Source organism: Lycium barbarum, chromosome 5 (assembly GCF_019175385.1).
Source record: "Lycium barbarum isolate Lr01 chromosome 5, ASM1917538v2, whole genome shotgun sequence".
Lineage (NCBI taxonomy): Eukaryota > Viridiplantae > Streptophyta > Magnoliopsida > Solanales > Solanaceae > Lycium > Lycium barbarum.
The window spans coordinates 2,898,553-2,920,203 of NC_083341.1; the positions used below are offsets into that span (position 1 = coordinate 2,898,553).

At 35.7% G+C, this 21,651-nt stretch overlaps 2 protein-coding genes across 3 annotated transcripts; both read left to right on the forward strand.

Annotated features, from left to right (window-relative positions):
• The first annotated feature begins 1,536 nt into the window (after positions 1–1,536).
• On the forward strand, positions 1,537–6,849 carry LOC132640137 (protein EIN4-like). Its single transcript, XM_060356596.1, has 2 exons — positions 1,537–4,164; positions 5,800–6,849. The coding sequence occupies exons 1-2, from the start codon at positions 2,410–2,412 to the stop codon at positions 6,340–6,342; spliced, it is 2,298 nt and encodes a 765-aa protein (XP_060212579.1). The 5' UTR covers positions 1,537–2,409; the 3' UTR covers positions 6,343–6,849.
• Positions 6,850–12,081: 5,232 nt separating this feature from the next.
• On the forward strand, positions 12,082–20,601 carry LOC132640138 (serine/threonine-protein phosphatase PP1-like). Of its 2 annotated transcripts, none has more exons than XM_060356598.1 (4): positions 12,082–12,448; positions 16,648–17,207; positions 18,033–18,251; positions 20,190–20,601. In XM_060356598.1, the coding sequence occupies exons 1-4, from the start codon at positions 12,274–12,276 to the stop codon at positions 20,211–20,213; spliced, it is 978 nt and encodes a 325-aa protein (XP_060212581.1). In that variant the 5' UTR covers positions 12,082–12,273; the 3' UTR covers positions 20,214–20,601. The 2 variants fall into 2 exon arrangements, with proteins under 2 accessions (XP_060212581.1, XP_060212580.1); XM_060356597.1 differs by having other exon boundaries at positions 12,090–12,448; positions 20,248–20,601.
• Positions 20,602–21,651: the final 1,050 nt, after the last annotated feature.

The following is a 21,651-nucleotide window of genomic DNA, read 5'->3' on the forward strand; positions in this document are numbered from 1 at the left end:
TTGCCAGGCAAAATTTTGCATGCAAAACTCTACCTCAAGCAGAATTTTAAATGCAAAACTCTACCTGTAGGTAGAGTTTGCAACTCTACCTCACATGCAAAACTCTACCTGCAAGAAGAGTTTTACATTCAGATATAAGGTAAAATTCTGCCTTAAGGAAGAGTTTCAAACTCGAAACTCTACCTGAAGGTAGTAAATCTCTGCCTTCAGACAGATTTTTACATGCAACTTTCTGTCTTGTAAATTTAAATTCTACCTTGTGAATTTTTTTTTAATTTTTAACTGAGCGGAAATTTAAACCCGAAATCAAGAAATTCTAACGAAGGGTAAAAATTAAACACGACTAATTTAATGGGCAAAAAATACAGACCACCCAAAATAAGAGCATTCCTGAGAATTGCCTCGAATATGATATTATGATGGCTTGGGGATCGGTTTATTGCATTTACCGTGCCAAAGGTGCCTTGGATATTCACGAGCATAAGAAAAAGCTAGCTTTTAGCTTCCGTGGCCATAAATGCTAATAAGCCACGTGGAATTTAGTTGGACTAAGAAATCCATGGATTGTCATAGTAGGCTATATGAAACTAAATTTGAGTGAAAACTTTTATTATGTCCTTTATCATAAACGAATTCAAAATTTGAAATTCATTTTTATTATGTCCTTTATCATAAACGAATTCAAAATTTGAAATTCATGACTTACAACGACCCCAAATTAGTGAACTTTTTAATAGAAATATATGGTGTTCGCAAAAGATAGTGAATTCCCGTAAATTTATAAACTATCTTGTAGATTGTAGATTCGTCACTGTGCCTCACACAACTGACACTAATAGTCTGAGGATTCTTTTTGTTTCACAAGTTAGCAGACCAAAAACATATAATTTGAATTCACCAACTTGTGAGACAAAAAGAATTCACCCACCGTGTCCTTATGTGTGACGCAAAATAAAGTTTTTCAATTTCGAATGGTACAGAAACCATTAAGAAATAAAAGAATAATATATATAAACATGTTTAAGAATATAAACGATTGTTTTCGTGAAATTCACACCCTTTATTGGAAAGGACAACACATATATAAAATTTAAAAAGCTACCACAATTTGACTCAGCATATTGAATATGTCTCTTTGTATGCAGCTGAGCTTTAATGAAAAGCATTCAACCCCTATAGCCAGAAAATTGAACCTTTTTTAATACAGCAAAGCAGTTTTATTTAGCCCTTTGGTTTAATAAGAACATTGTTTTTGTTTTCAATGGAAAGTGACATACTCCCTCTGACTGTAACAATTCACGTGATATATATTTTTTTTTTGTCTATGTAAATAATAAGGTATATTTTTATATTTAAAAATAATTTAATTTTAAACTTTCTCTTTTACTCTTAATTAAATGAGTTACAATCACACAGATAATATCTGTTACTTATTTTATATCACAAATTTAAAAAATTTCCTTCCGTTCTTGTTTAGATTATAAGTTAAACTATATCACGTAAATTGGATCAACGGCCAGTTACGGAGATGGAACAATGTCTAGGTTCTCTTCATGTTGTGGGCCCCACCATTGAAAAAAACAAAAATCTTTGTATTTTTTTTACTTTTTTATTTATTAATCTTCCTTTCTTGGTTCTCTTTTCTTGATAATTTGTACATAGATTTGAACATTAATATAAAGTTCAGTGAAAGGTTTGCATATGTAGCACAAGATTCTTTTCATTTTTTGTTTTTAATCATCATTTAGATTTTGGGATTCTCTCTTTTTGTGTAAAGATTAGAGCTTTATGCTCTTTTATTAGTCTGCCAACTAATTTCCTTAAGAATTTCTTGTTCTTGAAGTGTAGAAAAGAAGATAATCTTGGTAAATTTTTTTATGAATTTGGGGTTCTCCCTTTTTGTTCAAAGATTAGAGCTTTATGCTCTTTTATTAGTTTTCTTAATTTTTTCCTTAGTAATTTCTTGTTATTGGAGTGAAAAGAAAAAAAGTAATTGAGGAAGAAGATAATCTTGGAGTATTTTTCTTCAAAGATCACATTTTTATGAATTTGGGGTTCTACCCTTTTGTTCAAAGATTAGAGCTTTAAGCTCTTTTATTAGTTTTTCAATTTTTTGCTTTCATAATTTGTTGTTCTTAGAGTGTCAAAAAAAAGAAATTAATTGAGGAAGAACATAATCTTGGAAAGACTTTTCTGGTTGAGCTACTTCTGTTTGATTTGAGGATTGAAAATTTGATGCTTTGATCAAATGGATATGCTAGATCTTGAGGCATATAAGTATGTGAAAGATCATTTTTTGTTATTTTTTGTTTGGCAATGAGATCTCACTGGTTATTTGCCTTTCATGTTGATTGAGTTGAGGCATTGATTTGAAGGGAGTCTTTTCCAGGTTATAAATATTTTGTAATTATGTTAAGGTGTTTATTTCTGGGATTCTTGATTTCTTTGTTCATCATATCTGTTATAGCTACTGATAATGAATTCACCAATTGTAACTGTGATGAAGAGGGTATTTGGAGTATATACAACATTCTTGAGTGCCAAAAAGTGAGTGATTTCTTGATTGCAATTGCTTATTTTTCGATACCTCTCGAGTTGCTATACTTTATTAGTTGTTCTGATCTTCCATTCAAATGGGTTCTTGTTCAATTCATTGCATTCATAGTTCTCTGTGGATTGACACATTTGCTCAATGGATTGACTTATAGTGCTCAACCTTCATTCCAATTGATACTGTCGTTAACAATCGCGAAAATCCTAACCGCCCTTGTTTCTTGTGCAACTGCGATCACCCTTTTGACCTTGTTCCCTCTTTTGCTCAAAATTAAAGTTAGAGAAATTTTTTTGACTCAAAATGTGTTGGAGCTTGATCAAGAAGTTGGGATGATGAAGAAACAAAAAGAAGTGTATACGCATGTTCGAATGCTGACGTGTGAAATTAGGAAGTCGCTTGATAAACATACTATATTGTACACTACTTTAGTTGAGCTTTCAGAGACCTTGAATTTGGAGAATTGTGCTGTTTGGATGCCAAATGAAAATAGGTCATTGATGAATTTGACACACGGGTTAAGCTCCGATTCTGCTGTAGAATACCATCGTTCGCTTCCAATTGATGATCCGGATGTGTTGGAGATAACCAAGGATAAAGGAGTAAGGATTTTGAGGCGAGATTCAGTTCTTGCAGTTGCGAGTAGCGGAGTTGGCCCCGATGATGAGCGGTGTACTGTCGCAGCGATTCGGATGCCGTTGCTTTGTGCTTCGGATTTCAAAGGCGGAACTCCCGAGTTGGTTGACACTCGTTATGCTATTTTAGTTTTGGTTATTCCGAGTGGAAACGATGATTGGAGCCGTGACGAGATGGAGATAGTGGAAGTAGTTGCTGATCAGGTGGCCGTGGCATTATCCCACGCGACGGTTCTCGAAGAGTCTCAAGTAATGAGGGAGAAACTAGAAACGAGGAATGTTTTGCTTCAACAGGCTAAGGAGAACGCCTTGAAGGCGAGCCAAGCGAGGAATTCATTTCAGAAAGTACTGAACAACGGGATGAGACGGCCAATGCACTCGATTTTGGGTTTGCTTTCCATACTTCAAGAAGAGAACACGAGCTCATCTAACCAGAGGATTATTATCGAGACAATGGTGCGAACGAGCACTGTTCTGTCGAATTTAATAAACGACGCAATGGATATACCCGAGAAAGACGAAGGAAGATTCCCAGTAGAAATGATGCCCTTTCAGCTGCATTCGCTGATCCGAGATGCTTCTTGTCTTGTTAAGTGCTTGTGTGTTTATAAGGAATTCGGCTTTTCTACGGACTTTCCAAATTCTTTACCTAATCTGGTGATGGGCGACGAAAAGAGAACATTTCAGGTCATACTTCATATGGTGGGGCATTTATTAAATATCAGCTCCAGAAGGGGCTCCATCGTATTCAGGGTTATTCTGGAGACAGGAACCGAGGGCGGGAACGATAAGCTTCGGGGAACAAGAAGACATAGTGTATTTGATGAGTATGTCACCATAAAATTTGAGATTGAAGTTAGTTTTGAAGGTTCTCAAACAGATAGCTCATTCTCGACTACTCACTTTGGTGGAAGGAGGTATAACAGCAAAGAGTTAAAGGAAGGCATGAGTTTCCGCATGTGCAAAAAGCTCGTTCAGGTGAGCATTCTATTGTTCTGTTTTTGAATTACTCTTTTTTTTTGTTTTTTTTTTTGGGGGGGGGGGGGGGGGGGGCGGGGGTGGGTTGAAAGTACATTAGGTGATTAGAGCTACTAAACCTTATAAGATTTTGCGATTTATACTGACATATCTGGTGTTTATATATTCGTGGAATTGAACCATGTGAAGGGATTAAGGAGTTATTCTGACTTGCATGCTATCAGTGGCGGAGCCAGGATTTATGTCAAGGAGGTTCAAAAATATAAAGAAGTCATAAAGGAAGAAGATAAGGGGTTCAACATCTACTATATATACATAAAAAATAATTTTCACCTTATATATACAGTGTAATTTTTCGCCGAAGGGGGTTCGGATGAACCCTCTCGGCTCTATCTACGTCCGCCCCTGCATGCTATAGGTCTCACTTGTCGGTAAAAATAATATAGTGTGTGTAGAGTTAATTTAATGTGGAAAATATCACAGCATAATATAATTCAAGTTGTTTATGGAATTAGACACAAGAAGTGCATAAAACTGAAGTTATTATGTAACTGTGCCAAACATTTGTAATATCCCAAAATGGCAAGTTATTATATAAAAAGGGGAGAGAGGAGGGTAGGGGCGTATATATTTCTGCAACTGTACTTGAGGGTCAGATTGCTGGCAAGCTGCCTAATCAATAAGACCAAGAGTTGCAAGCAGGCTTGGTGAAATGATGCCTACTTAAGAGCAATGTAGTGGACTTACTTGTCTGTATATTTATGTTAAATAAGAAGGGTTGAAAAAAGAAGTTGCTAGGTGCACTCATACGACCTCAAACTTCTCTAATTAGTAGTTTAATGTGAGTAAACCTTTGGCCCAATGGGATTGTGCATTAGGACTATTTACTCAAATGATCCATTATCCATCTTGACTGGTGTTTAGGGTAGTTTTCCAGTGCACGTGCTATTTCTTCATTGATTTTTCTGACCAGCCTTGACATCTTCAGATTGCATAGCTGAGGTCCTTTACAACATCACAAAAATCGAGAATTTGTTTTGCTTTTTGTACCAAACTCTCATAGGAAGTCTATGGTTTTAAATTTAGAAGGATTCTCAGCATTGCATGATGCTCCTTTTCCAGGTAAATCCTTGGGAATAAAATCCGTATTAAAGCCAAATTTTCACCGTGATCATTTTATTGTGTTGGTTCTTCTACCACCTATCCCGGCTGGGAACTCAAAGTTCATTTTCCCCTTTTGGCATCAGGTTGTACCCGTGTTGGATCCTCCAAGAATGCACTACTTTGGAGGATCCAACGTGCACCCGACAGTATTTTTGAATAGCCCCAGCAACATAGCTAAGTGTTGTCCTTTACCTTAACAAGATCACAAAAACTAAGAATTTGGGCTTTATGTTTCGAATGGGAAGTTGATGTTTCCCCTTTGGCATCAGGTTGCATCCAATAAACTTGATTAATTTCCTTCGATTTCTGTTTATTAATCGCATGATTTTTCTAGATGATGCTCATGGTGAAGAATCTGAACATGATAATTCTTTGTTCTTTTGCTTTCAGCGGTTACATCTTTCTTTAAAATGGCGAGTCGACGCTCTTGTTTATTCTGACATGCAATTTTTCTGCATATAAAATTTGCAGATGATGCAGGGAAATGTATGGATGCCCTCAAATACCGAGGGCCATGCACAAAGGATGACTCTTATTCTCCGATTTCTTAAACAGTCATCATTCCGGAAACACATGTTTGAAGTTGCAAATCCTTTAAAGGAAGTAATTTCCAGCTCAATGTTCAAAGGCCTCCAAGTTCTACTCGCTGATGAAGACAACGTAAACAGAATGGTAACAAAAAAGCTGCTTGAAAAACTAGGTTGTCAAGTAATTGCTGTTTCGACCGGTTTTCAGTGCCTAAGCGCGATGGGCCATTCAACCACTTCTATCCAAGTTGTCATTTTGGATCTTCACATGCCGGAAATGGACGGATTTGAAGTGGCTATGAGAGTTCGGAAATTCCATAGCCGTAGTTGGCCATTGATCGTAGCTCAATCTTCTACTTCAGAGGCACAAGTATGGGAGAAATGCTTACAGGTCGGAATCAACGGTCTCATACGAAAACCTGTTCTCTTGCAAGGAATGGCTGAAGAACTTCAAAGAGTCCTACAAAGGGCTGCTGAAGGCTTTTGAGGTAAATACAATTGCGAAAACAAACTCGGAGTTCTCGGAATTGTCACGAGTATGTTGCAGAGCTAGATATTCTAACAAGGGTATTAAAAAAAATGTGAGAATGTCACACCAAGGAGTCAAACGAGTGTACTTGAGCGATTTTTGAACCACAATCACCACTACACTAAGAACTTCTCTCGTGTCTTGGGATCCGAAAATTCAAATATACAGGAAAAATTGTTATACCCGATTTGCACAGTATAATTTTTTTATGAAGGAGATTCCGTTGAACCCCCTTTGTTACATGTAGCTCCGCGCTGTTGTCTTCGCTGAACCTGTGTAGAGATAAACATCACAGCTTTGGCAGATGAACCAGCCTCTTGCTAACCTTGTAGTTTGTACAGGTTATGTTATACAACCTATATTTCAGTTTGCCATTCATTAGTGTAGGTTCCCTACTTTTTGGTATACCTCTTGTATACGGGAGTTTATCCCCATTATAAATAAAATTTATTCACCCTATAGAAACACCAGTTTGCCATTCAATATTTGGTTCACAGTGTAGTATCAGATGGTGGTACTATTAGTCCTAAAATTCTTCTGGTCTCATAATCGAAAATGGTACTATTGGTTCCTCCTTTACCAGATCTTTTGGTAACATAATCCATATACCAGTATTATGCATGAATATCTTTACACAAATAGCCGGTCGGATTTACTGTTTACTTCTTCTAGCCTATATATATAAATTATACATTGATTATATACAGTTATGCACATATTATACATGGATTCTACATCCGCTAATTATTTTTATTGGGTCTTGATTTATATTCTCAACGACCTCATACAAAGTAATATATACTAATATTATTCTTATTATTATCAAATTATGTGAACATTGACTGTGATGGAATACTGATACCAATATTTCACGATATAAGCCCAAAGCGATGTGTTCCTATATCTTTGCACACTTGTGTGAAGATATATCTGTAAAATCTAGCTCATATACTTCAATTTGACAAGAAAAGTAATGGAGCAGTATATAAGTAGTAGAAAGATTTAAATTTGAGCTTGAGAATGACTAAAATCTAAAGTAGCTACAAGTTAATATGGGGAAAGCTCGTTGAAAGCTATATATAAAAATAAAAAATAAAATAAAAAAAGAGCTAGTGAGGCCATCCAATTGGACCTTATTACAAGTCAAATATGACGATAAGTTGTATCAGTTGCACAAAATCTCATATAAGACACTGATAACTATGATGCGTGGTGATGGCTTTGGGGGGACCAATCTCATCTGCCACTAGTGGATAGGAGGGTAAAACTTAGGACTTGTTACAAGTCAAATTATGATAATAAACTGACATCACTTACACAAAATCTCATGTACGTCACTGATCACTATGATGATGGCGGTGGCATTGGGGGGACGAACCTCCCCCGCTTCCAGTGGATAGGGGGGTGATGCTTAGGAGGTGGCGGAGGCCTTAGACCCACTCTCCTACCGTGATTCGGTGGCTCAGCACTTTCTATAGCAAAACTCATCACCTTATTGTCCATGACAACAATATTAGGTACTAAAATAAACATAATAAGCAAAGAAAAAACTATGATCTTCATTAGTGTAATGTATATGAGAAAACCAAGTACCAAAAAAAAAAAAAAAATCGCTCTATTGAAACGAAAGAATGACTCTCCTGTTTGAAACAGATAACAAAGGACTAGGTTCTTGAATTTTTGTGAAATAGTAGTGAATAAGTGAAACAAATTATATATAGAGCAGTGAGGGATTCAATTTCCACACAAGGGGCAATTTCTGGGAACATTCAAAATGACATTATTGATATATGCTGTTTTGTTGACATATTGATGCATGAAGTTTGAATTTTTTTAGATATTTGTGTAGAAAAAAGTGTTCCAATGTGTTTGAAAATTGAATAAGGGACAACAAGCTTTCATGAGTACGCGTAAAAATATTTACACAATTAAATCACTTAAAAAATAAATATTTTTAAATTCTTATGATAAGCATCAACTAATAACGGTGATAAATTAACAATAATAATTAATAATTAATCGGCTATTGTAAGCTAAAGTATATTGATAATATAATTTTAAAAACTATATACTATCACTTTATATAACTTCGATCCAATTTTATTTTAGTTTCTTAAATTTAATTGGGTTTGGGGTAGATCCATGAATATTTGGGAAGAAACCTCTACTTTTGGGTGGAATTGGAATCTTAAGGCCTAACACTTAAAATTTTATCTATATACCATGTTTACATCAAACTATGCTACATTATTTACTTGTTTCTGGTCAAATCATACTAATTTACTAATTGTCAAGTTGTCAACTGATTGCCTAATTGTCAACCAAAACCTTTTTTATAACATGTGAAAGCAAAATATGCTATGGACCTATGGTATATATGACTTGTGTTTTGATGGAATCTTAAAAGTCAGTAGTCTCTATAAAAAAAAATGGACTTCTTTAATAATTTTGATTTGTTTATAAGGAGCCAGTTTGGATGGGCTTAAAAAAAAAAACAGCTTACAAGCTAAAAAAAAAAAAAATTGGGGTAGCCTAACTTATTTTTTAGCTTATAAGCTGTTCTTTTAAGCTAAGCCAAACGGGCCAACTTATTTATTTGGGCTTATTTTAAGCACAAAATGGCTTATAAGCTGGCCAGCCAAACACTCAAAAAAATTGATTTCAGCTTATTTTTTTGCGTGGATTGCCCTTCATTTGGGGTGGTCTTTAAGTTTTGCCTTTCAAATTGGTGGTCTTTAAGGTTTGCCCTTCGCTAGGGACCCCTTGGACACGGGTTCGAACCCCCGCTCAATGAAAATTAATTTTTTTTTCGCAAGGCAGAAGTTGTAAAAAAAGGCAAAATTTCTGCCTAAACTCTGCCTTTTTTCTGAACTTATGCCTTGCGAATTTTTTTTAATTTTTGCCTAAGTGGGAGTTTGAACCCATGACTAAGCGGTCCCTAGCGAAGGGCAAAACTTTAAAGACTATCATTTTGAAGGGCAAAACTTAAAGACCACCCCGTAATAAGGGCATTCCTGCTAATTGCCCGTTTTCAACAACTTATAAGCTACGCCAAACGGGCTCAAGGTTAACATCGTACTCCCATGATATTAAACGTAGTTCTTATAAAATACCTTATCTTGTTTTTATTTTATTTTCATATTTTTGACGGTAGCTCTTTTAATTAGCAAAACAATTCAAGGTGTACTGGCTTCAAATGGGGACATGTATGATGAGGCTAGGAGATGTATCAACTATCATATATACATAAAAAATAAAGAATAAAAATTATATAAACAATCTAAAATTTCGACAAAAGAGGTTCGGATTAACCTCCTTCTACCTCTCGAGCTCCATCTATGCTCACAGTATCATCAAGGGGCAGATAAGCCTACCTTTTAATAGTCATTTGTGTTGCTTTTTTGGCCAAAATGAGGTCGAGGCAGATTTAGAGCAAGTTATATCAGTTCAATTGAACTCATTGCTTTTAATTGAAATTATGTATATATAGACCAAAATAAAATATTACTCTTGTAACTGAACCTTTTGTTCCTCCTCCTCCTCCTCCTCTTCTTTTTCTTCTTCTTCTTCTTCTTCTTCTTCTTCTTCTTCCTCCTCCTCGTCTTCTTCCTCTTCTTCTTCCTCTTCGTCCTTGTCCTCCTCTTTTTCTTCTTCTTCTTCTTCTTCTTCTTCTTCTGAATCTTCTGAAGTTACTTTTGAAACAATTAAATTTTAAAAAATATGTTCAACTGTACTTTAAATAGGGGTCCTAAAAATGGCTCATATTTACAATAATGGTCTTGTCGGTGGGTGGTCTTCAATATTTGACCCCGCTTGCCTTATGGACAAAATTTCATATTTAACAAGTTTTGACTTCTTGATTTTGAAGGTTTGTCCATAAAGCAGGCGGAATAAAAAAACCAAGCCACCCATTTTAAGGTCATTGGGTGTAATTTCCGTACTAAAAATCGCTATACTTGTGCACTTCACCCGATCTCCTAATTTAGAGTTGTTCGATGGGTCATTTGCACGATTACTCTTCAAAGGCACTGGTCTTAAATTTTGTCCCTCAAATTGGTGGTCTTTAGTTTTTACCCTTCGCCTAATATCATGAGATTTGGGGTTCGAATCTCAGCTCAGTCCTAAAAAAAAAAAAAACTCAAGGCAGAGTTTCGTAGCAAAGTTAGACCTAAGGCAGAGTTTTGAACTCTGCCTTTCGAAATTCCTGGTTTTTTTTTTAATTGCTAAGTTGGGGTTCGAACCCAGAACATCAGGCTATTAGGTAAAGGAAAAATTAAAGACCACCAATTTGAGGGACGAAAATTAAAGATCAGTGCCTTTTAAGGGCAATCCGCACAAAAAACATGTAGTTCGATCAAGTGAGCATTAGGATTCATATTTGGGCTTGGGGTGCTTTAAGCCCAATAAAGTTAAATATTCTTAGACTACCAATTAGGCTTGGTTTGTTAGTTGGTACCAGTTCACAAGTTGGGTTGTAATATAATCTACCTATCCTTTTTATAGGTCATTCTTAATGTATAATAATAATTTGATTTTGGGATTTTGCAATTTTCTGGTACTATCAAGATATAGGAAGTGAAGAAAAACTATAGCAGATCATATCTAGGTGGTCCAAGGAGGATCAGTATCCTTGGTGGGCCCCCACTTAAAAATCTACCACTTGGTCAACTTGTCGACAAGAGTAAATAGTCACTACTTGAATTTAGTGTCTGTATTGAATTAACTAATTAAACCTTAAGAGCTAAGATAATAAAATGAGAATTCATATTTATTCACCATTGTTAACGGGTAAATTTCATTTAACACGTGCTATGCACTTACTAGTTTGTTGTAAATAGCTAAGTTTTTGTTAGTATTACTGATCCACCTTGGCCTTTTTCTTCAAGTACTTAGTATTCAAAGTTCACTGACTTGATAATCCGAATATGTGCGCTCATTAAAAGGAATAAGGACATTTTCTATTACGGAGATATCTATTTTCAAGACTCAAATTCGCTATTTTTGACTAATGTTAAATGGATCTCACCACACCTTTCATCCCTCTTCTCATGACTCTATCAATTTCCTACTTATTAGTTTGAGGCGTTCATTATCAAAGGATTCTCCATTTTCATAGACGTGGTTTAGAAAGAAAAAAAATAAACAGAAGATCGAGAAGGAATAGTCAACTTGTTTGATTCGTCAAGTCCTTTTGCATTTATTTCTGAACGATTAAAGCGCCAACCTAGTAAAAATGCAAACCCACATGTCTGAATCCTATAGAATATTTTACAAGCTCAAGAAGTAACGAACAAGAGGGTTAGCTTGACAATAAAGATCTGTCTCGTCAGAGTAAATGAATCTACGACCAGGTGATGTGGTGAACAGTAATTAGGACTTCTTCACCCTCAATCAAAATTCTCGAATTCAAACCCTGAATATAAAACACGTCTTGATAGGGTGACCGTTACCCCTTCATGAACCTATTCAACACGAAACTAAATTTATTGAGATCAAATGGTTAAACTAAGCAAAAAAAATAAATAAAAGAATCTCATCACATCCTTCATGGTCCCACCTCTCTTCTCATGACCTAACAAATTTCTATATAAAACAAAAACAAAACGCCTCATCCATTAAAAAAGAATTTTCAATATTGAGGGGTTTTAAACTTTTTATCATGGCCATTGGTCTTACTAAAAGAATGTTTCATAATTATTCTCACCAAAACGACACAACATAAAACACAAACCGACAACCCCACTCTCCAAATAGCAACCACCCATATATAGAAAAATAAAAATAAAAAATCAATCAAATACCAAGTCCTTCACATCTATACTTAAAAACTAAAAACCCCATCTTTTCATCAATACAAGTAGGTAAAAATTGTTAGTGAAAATTGCAAAAATGGACCAAAATGTGTTAGATGATATTATAACTAGGCTTCTTGAAGTAAAGGGTAAACCTGGGAAACAAGTTGTGTTGACTGAGGCTGAAATCAAACAGTTGTGTTTGATTTCTAAAGAGATTTTCTTGAGACAACCTAATTTATTGGAACTTGAAGCACCAGTCAAGATTTGTGGTAAAGTTTCAATTTTTATCCTTAATTCTTGATTAATTAGTTACTAGTTCCCCCCTTTTTTAATTATTTTTTTTAGCTGTTTTGGGGTTTTATTTTGTTTGTTTCTTGTAAAGTTGACTTTTTTAGGTGATGGGTTTTTTGTATTAGTTGCTAAGATTGGTTATTTTCCTTTGGTTTGTGTTATGTGGTATGTGTGTGTATGTGGATATCTGATGCCCATCTTTTATATGTACATGTAGTTTTTTCACTAAATATTTAGTGTGTTTTGAAAAATTCGAGCTTAAATGATGAAGTGGGGATTCATATAGGTGACCCCAACTTGTTTGGGACTGAGGCGTAGTTGTTATTGAAAAATTTGCCTGTGTTACATTGGTTTAATGCGAGTAGGTCAAGGCAAATAATATTCGGATAACATAACTTTGCTTGTGCAATAATCATGTTTTCTTTGGCGTATATATAGTATATGTTTGTTGACCAATTTAGCTTTTACTGTGCATTTGAGCTGACCAAACTGTCAGTTATTAATGTTTCGTTTGGAATTTGCTTCGTTTTGTGATGTGTTTGAAGAGGAGTGTAAATCACGCTTTTAGAGTCTTGTGGTTTCTATTTGGTTTATAAGTCTTGTCGTTTCCATTAGCTGGAGAAAATTGTATTTTGTTTTCTGTTGTTTTGTCGTGTTTGAACGATTCACTTGTCTTTTATTGGACTAATGAATTCCTGGCGACGCTGGATAAATTTTTGTGGGATTATTTTATTTCCTTGTGTTACACTTACATTTAATCTGGTGTTTGACGGTGTCCAAGTATGTTTTGAGTTTAATGCAAGATTTAGAGACCTCTAGTTGTAGTCAACCTATTTCACTCGTTTTCAGCTGTTTTTGGGTTTTATTTTCTTTGTTTCTTGTAAAGTTGCCTTTTTTAGATGATGGGGTTGTTGACTACCTTGGTAGGAGTAAGGTCTGCGTACATTATACCCTCCCCAGACCCCATGATGTGGGATTTCACTGGGCTGTTGTGGTTGTTGTTGTTGTTGTTGTTGTTGGGGTTTTTGTATTAGTTGCTAAGATTGGTTCTTTCCTTTGGTCTATGTTATACGGTGTGTATATGGATATCTAATACTGATAATTTTTATCTTGTAGACGTAGTTTTTTCACTAAATATTTAATGCATTTTGAAAAATTCGAGCTTAAATGAAGAAGTGGGGATTCATATAGGGGACCCCGACTTGTTTGGGACTGAGACGTAGTTGTTGTTGTTGAAAAATTCACAAGGCAAGCCTGTGTTACATCGGTTAATACGAGTAGGTCGAGGCAAATGAATATTTATATAATATAATTTTGCTTGTGGTGTATGTTCATGTTTTCGTTGGCTTGAAGTATATGTTTGTGGATCAATTTAGCTTTTACTGTGTATTGAGCTGACAACCTATCAGTTATTAATGTTTCATTCGGAATTAGCTTCATTTTATGATGTGTTTGAAGAGGAGAGTAAATCATGCTTTAAGAATCTCTTGGTTTCTATTTGTCCATAAGTCTTGTCTTTTCCATCAGCTGGAGAAAATTGTATTTGTTTTCTGTTGTTTTGTCGTGTTTGAACGATTCACTTGGCTTTTATTGGGCTAATGAATTCCTGGTGCCGCTGGATAAATTTTTGTGGGATTATTTTATTTCCTTGTGTTACACTTACATTTAATCTGGTGTTTAACGGGGTCCAAGTATGTTTTGACTTTTGAGTTTAGTGCGAGATTTAGAGACCACTAGTTGTAGCGAGCCCTACTTTGCCTTGAAGAAAAACTACTTAGTATCGGAATGGAATAGGCTTGAATAGAGCAGAAGAATAAGATGATTCATATAACTGACCCTAATTTATTTAGATATGAAGTGTTTCGTTGTCAATGGTTTTTATCGTTTTGAATTGTATGCTTGGTACTGGTTGCTTTTATGAATGTGTGATGCAACTCTGGAAAAAACCTGTTAACTTTTAATTCGCTGCATTACTATCTTCAAGTCCATCTCTACATTCTTAGGTGTGGTGGTTGGGCTTTTATTGTCTCACTACATCTATGCTTTCCATTTCATATGTTGTTATTTGTTTTCAAACATTAAATAGCTGAATCTACTTTTCTTTTCACTCTCTTTAGCTTATTGTTTTCTGATAACCGTGGTGTCTGGGCCAGCTTGCGCGCACCTCGACTAATTCCACGGGTACCTGCCACTTCCCACCAGGACTAGGTAACTCTGTCCATCAAGGCTAGGACAATGGGAAGAAATCACCTAGTGTTTGTGTCTATGCTGGGATTTGAACCTGAGACCTCATAGTTTTCAACCCGCTTCATTGACCACTAGGCCACACCCTTGGGTCCTCTCACTCTCTTTAACTTGCCCCCTCAAGCCTTTAGTTTTCCCTCCTTTGATGAGCTTATGTGTTGGTTATCTACATGAATTTCCTTTGTCTGCTTAGTATTTATGCGTCTTAGTATACCTAGCTGGCAGTCTCTTATATTTATAGTTCCACTAATTTCTTGGAATGTAAGATGTCATGAAGTCATTTCCCACAACTAATCGATGTAGTGTTTCTCCACCTCTTTCTTTCAATTGATGGTTTATAGCTGTGAATTATGCCATTAACTGAGCATGTAAGGTCGTTGCTACTCTTGCAAAAATTAAGACTCGTGGTCTTCAATTAAGGTCTTCAATTTTAGTACTACTATTGGTTTTGTCACTTTGGTTATCTTCAGTATTTTTGCTGTCAGTATTTTTCTTTTCTTCAATATTTTCACCATAGCTTCTTTACTCTTGTATTTTTCAAACCTGTTTTGGAAAACAATTTTCTTGAGCCGAAGGTCTATCGGAAACAACATCTCTACCCCACAAAGGTAGGGGTAAGGTCTGCGTACACTCCACCCTCCCCAGGCACCATTTGTGGGATCAGCGGGTATGATGTTGTTGTTGTTGGACTTCAATTATGGCTTTAGTTACGCTCTCGTTGTGTCCAGCACTCCACCTTTTATGGCTTTGTAAAGTCACCTTGGAAGATGGGTGCAAGCAATCTGAGTTTAGTTGGTAGATGCATGTACCTTAAGCATGCATGTCTAAATATGGACTTACATTATATATATGGCTCTCACTCTTGAGGTTATTGAGATAGGTCATTCGAAGTCAAAGTCCAATCTTGAAGCTATATGAGCGAGTTTGACTTTGAACAAAGATATTTAGCTACTTAAGCCCAAAATGGAGTAGCTGAGAGGACACCTTAGTTCAGCAGCACCATGTTTCTCAATTCTAAGCTATGTTACAAAAATTGAGGTACAATTATCAGATATGCAACCTAATCCAACAGAGGGCTGTTCAATTTTTCGCTAGTTTTTGATAGTGGTTGCTTTCTATGCCAACTTACTAGTGTTAGAACAAGCACTTAGGATTTATAGTACCCGTTATTGCCTTCGTTCATAGCTTGTAAAAAGCCATAAATTTATGAATTTTGATCTGCTCATACGTAGTTTAGTGATGCTTTTTTCTGACTGTGTTTAGAATCTTAAAATTTTATATTTGGCCACCAAGGAACAGAAGATTTGATAGTGGAGTCACGCCCAATTTGGTTATTACGGATTTGTGGCAAAGCGTGATGAGGCAAACTAGGATTGAGCATTTCCAAGAATAGGCTAGTTCTACTTATGTGACGTGTAAAACAAGACCCTTAGCGAGTTACCAACTATTTAGAGATACAAGAACTTGACCAAGCTATGTGTTACTATACGATGGCTGTTATTGATATTTAGGGTAATTATGTCCCAATATTCATGTGAATAAGCTGTAAAATTTTGAAACATCCGTAAATATCAGTTATAATATAGATGAAACTGATCCATGGAATTGGTTGTGACTTTTATGAACTTTCAAGGAAGCAATTAGTTTGTCGGTTTTTGATGACTTCAAAACTTCATCTTAGGAAAAAGAGGGGCATTTGAATCTAAGAGTCAGAACGTATTACTTCATATTTAAAGTTCGCCATTTAGGAAACTTTTTGTGTAATTGAGCAAGCTTGGTTTACGATCTTTTTTTTCCATCTTAGTAGAAATGTTTATTCTGTTTTGACCAGTGCTTAAGTCAATCTTTTAACTAGGGAAAGCATGTTCTGGGACATGCACAAAAAGTTGGTTTCTTAATGTCTTTTTGACAGTTTATCCTATTGACTTTTCAGGTGATATTCATGGTCAATATTCTGATCTTCTACGACTTTTTGAGTATGGTGGATTGCCTCCTCAATCAAACTATTTATTTTTAGGGGATTATGTTGATCGTGGCAAGCAGAGCCTAGAGACTATATGTCTTCTACTTGCATACAAGATAAGATATCCGGAAAACTTTTTCTTGCTTCGGGGAAATCATGAATGTGCTTCCATAAACCGCATTTACGGATTTTATGATGAATGTAAGAGAAGATTTAACGTTAGGTTATGGAAAATCTTCACAGATTGCTTCAATTGTCTGCCAGTTGCTGCTTTAATAGACGAAAAGATTCTATGTATGCATGGAGGCCTCTCTCCTGATCTGATCCATTTAGACCAAATTAGAAATCTCCAGCGCCCAACTGATGTTCCCGATGCTGGTTTGCTTTGTGATTTGCTTTGGTCCGATCCTAGTAAAGATGTTCAAGGATGGGGAATGAATGACCGGGGAGTTTCATACACTTTTGGTGCAGATAAAGTGACACAATTTCTTGAGAAGCATGATCTGGATCTTATTTGCCGTGCTCACCAGGTCTAACCCACATGCTGTATAATTTTCTTTAGTATTTAGGTTTGCGTAGGCTTATAATCAGTTGATCGGTGATCTATAAGTTGATATATAGTCTATGGTTGTAAAGGTCAATCACGAGGTTCAAAAGTTGAGAGTGCCAAAAATGGCCCTTATGTTTGAGAGTAGGTTCAAAATAGTCCTTTAAGTATGCACTAAACAGTTTTGGTCCTTTAAGTTTGTCAAAAGCTAACGCTTTTAGTCTACATCAAATATTTAACAATTTATGTTACTTAGATTTGACGGAAATTGTGGGAAAAAAGATTTAATAAATGCCAAGAAATTCCCATTAAACTTAAAATATGCAACACAAATTATTGCACTAGACACTAAAACAATATTCAAAATAGCAGGAATTGTTTATAATCGTAAAAAAAATAGCAGAAATTGTACATAAAAAGCTACACAAGACTCTAGAAATAAATAATTTTGTTGCAGAAACTACAAAAATTGTACCTCTAAATTTGAGTTCCCGCTAATTTCCTTTTTCTTTCATAATTCTCGTCAAATCTAACAAACAAAGTTCGTAAGTATTTGACGGAGACTAAGAGTGTTGACTTTTGAAAAATTTAAAGGATCAAAATTGTTCAGTACATATTTAAGGGAATATTTTAAATCTACCCTCAAACACAAGGGACCATTTTTATCATATCTTTTCAAAAGTTTATTCAGCTATTCTGCTTCTGTTCTCTATCTGGCTGATTAAGTGAAATTCTTTAAGTTGAATGGGAGGTTTCCTTGTTGTCATTTTTCTATTAAATCTCCTAATGCTTTTGAAAGTTCTTACAGGTTGTGGAGGATGGGTATGAGTTTTTTGCTAATCGGCAACTTGTTACTGTATTTTCTGCACCGAATTATTGTGGAGAGTTTGATAATGCTGGTGCTATGATGAGCGTAGATGAGAATTTAATGTGCTCCTTTCAAATATTAAAACCTGCTGAAAAGAAGCCCAAATTCAGCTTTGGAAGTACAACTACTACTAAACCTGGATCTCCTACTGGAATGAAGGTAAAGAAAATAATTGCTGTTCAATAGACATAAATTGGTTAGCTCTTTTGTTCTGTTGGAATTACAGAGACTTGGAGAAACATTATGCACTGAACAACTTGCCTTTCCAATACTCAAGGTTTCCAATACATATTTATTCAAATAGAAAACGTTCTTACCATTTAATGGACTTTTTTTTTACGTGCTCTATCATTATTGGTGGGCTTTGGGGAGGAACTTCATACGGATTTTACATAAACTCTTTTAAGATGATATATCACACAAGGGTGTGGCCTACTCGTCAATGAAGTGGGTTGAGAATCATTAGATCACAGGTTCAAATCTCAGCGGAGGCAAAAACACTAGTCATGTCTTCTCATCTGCCCAAACCTTAGTGGATAGAGTTACTTGGTACATGTCTGATGAGAGGTAGCATGTGCCCCGTGGAACTAGTAGTGGTATGCGCAAGCTGGCCTAGATACCATGGTTATTTAAAAAAAAAAAAAAAAGAACTCTTGTAGATGGTTGATTTGGGTGGTGCTTTTCGTTTAAGCCATGAGTTACATGTCCAAGAAACACTTTATATGCTCATGCGACATTATAGATTTCCTAGTCTGCCCGTAGGTATTTTTTCTTATAACACCTTAGGAGACTCCGTACTTCAAGTTTCGGGGTCTTACCCTGTGCGCGCCCGAAGGGTAGCGGCTGCGGGTTCCCTTGTCATAAAAAATAGTGAAATGTTGTTATAGAGGATGGTTGTTATAGATAGTTCTGTCAAGTGAAAATATAGCATGATGCTAAATTCTTGGTATGTCTCCTTGAAAATGAAGTTTGGTGGTAAACTCTTCTTAATAATTAATTTTCATAAAATAAGAAGAGAACTCTCCTTAGTATAAAACATCCAACTATGTCAACATGTTATTGCTGTCTATACAACATAGCCAGTGTAATCCCACAACTATATATTGCTCTCTATCTAGTGGGAAAATCTGGGAAAAATCGAACTTGTACATTTATGTGTGATAGTTTGGAGACAAAGTTGGTATTAGTTTGTTGGGTGATTCGAGACTTTCTAGGAGCTTAAAATTTTCATTGGTTCTGCTTCATGGCACTGAACTAAGCAAATATGCTTGATTTAACGTGTATCATATCTGGTTTTGGTAATTGTAAGTCCTTTGGTAGTTGAGACATTTAAATGATCATCTTTCTCTTTATGGTTTCGAAATGACCACACTATCTTTCAGCGTTCTCATGTTGGAGACATCTTTAGTTTCCTAAGTTTAAAATCCTAGTTGGTGGTCTAAATCCCGGGATATTATGACATCTAGATTTCTTGCACCCTTTTTTTGCACTCAAGAGTGTGGCCTAGCCAATGGCAGAGCCATGATTTTCACTAAGGTGATTCAAAATAAAAAAAAGGTAAACAAACGAAGAAGTCACAAGAATTTAACATCTACTATATATACATCAAAACAATTTTGACCTCGTATATGCTGTATAATTTTCCGGCTAATGGGATTCGGATGAACGAAACCACCCCAGCTCTGCTCCTGGGCCTAGCAGTGAATGAAGTGGATGAAAATCATAGGAAACTAGGTTTCGAATCCCATCAGAGACAAAAGACACTGTGATGTGGGCTGAGTTACTTGGTACCTATTTTGGTAGGAGATAGCAGGAACTTGATGGAATTGTCATGCGTGCTGGTTGACAGGACACCACCGTTATCACACACACAAGAAGAAAAATGTCCTCACCCTTTTTTTAACGGATATTTCCTTTGAAACATTAGTAAGTTGATCTACTAATGCTACCCATTTTGAATGTTTTTAGTCTGCTTGTCTACTGTTGACCTGCCCGGTGAAGTATATGAATGTGTGTCTGTTAGTTAACTTGCTCGAATGTACAGACATGAGTTTTAAACAAGAACATTTAATGCTTGCAACTATGTGTTTACTGCAGTCCTTTCTTAATGCCAAAGTATGAGAACCGGCTTGACGGAAATTGATGTTTATTGCAGTCGTTTTTTAATTCCAAAGCATGAGAAGCAGCTTCACGAGGGGGATTAAGCAAGAACTGTTAACGTGCTTGAAATTACCGCTTTACTGCAGTCCTTTCTTAATGCCAAAGTATAAGAGCCAACTGCAGAAGTTGCCTCAGAAGGCTTAGAGAGAGAGATCAAAATTTGATGATCATTTTAACCAATGGTGGATGTGTAAAATAGTATGAGAAAATGATGGAAAACCATACTTGGTCATTTTATTTTTTGGGCTCAAATTCATCGTTTTAATTTAATTGTAAGCTATGCAGCATCTCTTTATTTTGTGCAACTAATCCATAGCAAATGGTAATGGCTTCTCTCTCTTTCTCTCTATCTTTCACATTGAAGTGAGATCTCTTTCTTACGTTTTGATTGATTTCTAGCCTGTCAAATACATTTGCTAACAGTTCTTGCATTTTGATGTTACCCGCACTGGGTGTTTATCAGTTAACCATGATAAATAAGTATGGTTTGGTTTATCAGTTAACCATGATAAATAAGTATGGTTTGGTTAAACACCAGGTGCAGATTAGTTTCTACCCATTTTGACATAGTAGTGAAAATGAGAACTTATTTTTGGGTGCCACTCGGTGCCTCATACTCGCCTTGGGACCGAATTCCAGTTGAGAAGGTGAAGCGCTCAATACTATAGGCGATTTTATTCCTAAGCTTGAATCTGAGACCTCTAGCTAAAGATAGAGGAATACTTACCACTCCACCATAACTTTTGGTGCCGAGAGAACTTATTATTCAAAAGAGTACATACGTTATGCCTCACTATTATGATAATGGCCCTCATTATGTGTTGGTGAGTAGAGTTATTAGATGTTGTGATATAAGGTAGCAGATATCCAATCTAATGTGTATGTCATTGGTGAGAGAGTTATTCTGTGTTGTGACGTGAGATTATATTCAATCTAATAGTTAAAATGCACACATTAATTCGAGCACCATTCTAATAGAAAAGTGTGGAGGTCTAAGATTAAGCTACAGGATTAGTAGGTAGCCTAGTGGTCTATGTAGCAGTAGTATTAGGTAGTAGTCGTGTAGTTTTGTTTCTTCAATTTGTATTACTATCTGTTACCTCATTTGTTTTTTATCGTGCTATTTTGTTACCATACTTCTCTTGATATCATGATTTTTACTTTGATAATTTGCTGTCACATAACTGTTTCTTTCGAGCTGAGGGTCTATCGGAAACAACCTCTCTATACCATAAAGGTAGGGGTAAGGTCTGTTTACATCTTATCATCTCCAAACCTCTCTTATGGGATCACACTGAGTATGTTGTTGTTGTTCGGTTTCATCTCCACATGTCCTTAAGGACACTCAGCAGTTGACTTTTATTCTCCAATAATTGATAAAAGTTTATATAAATGACGT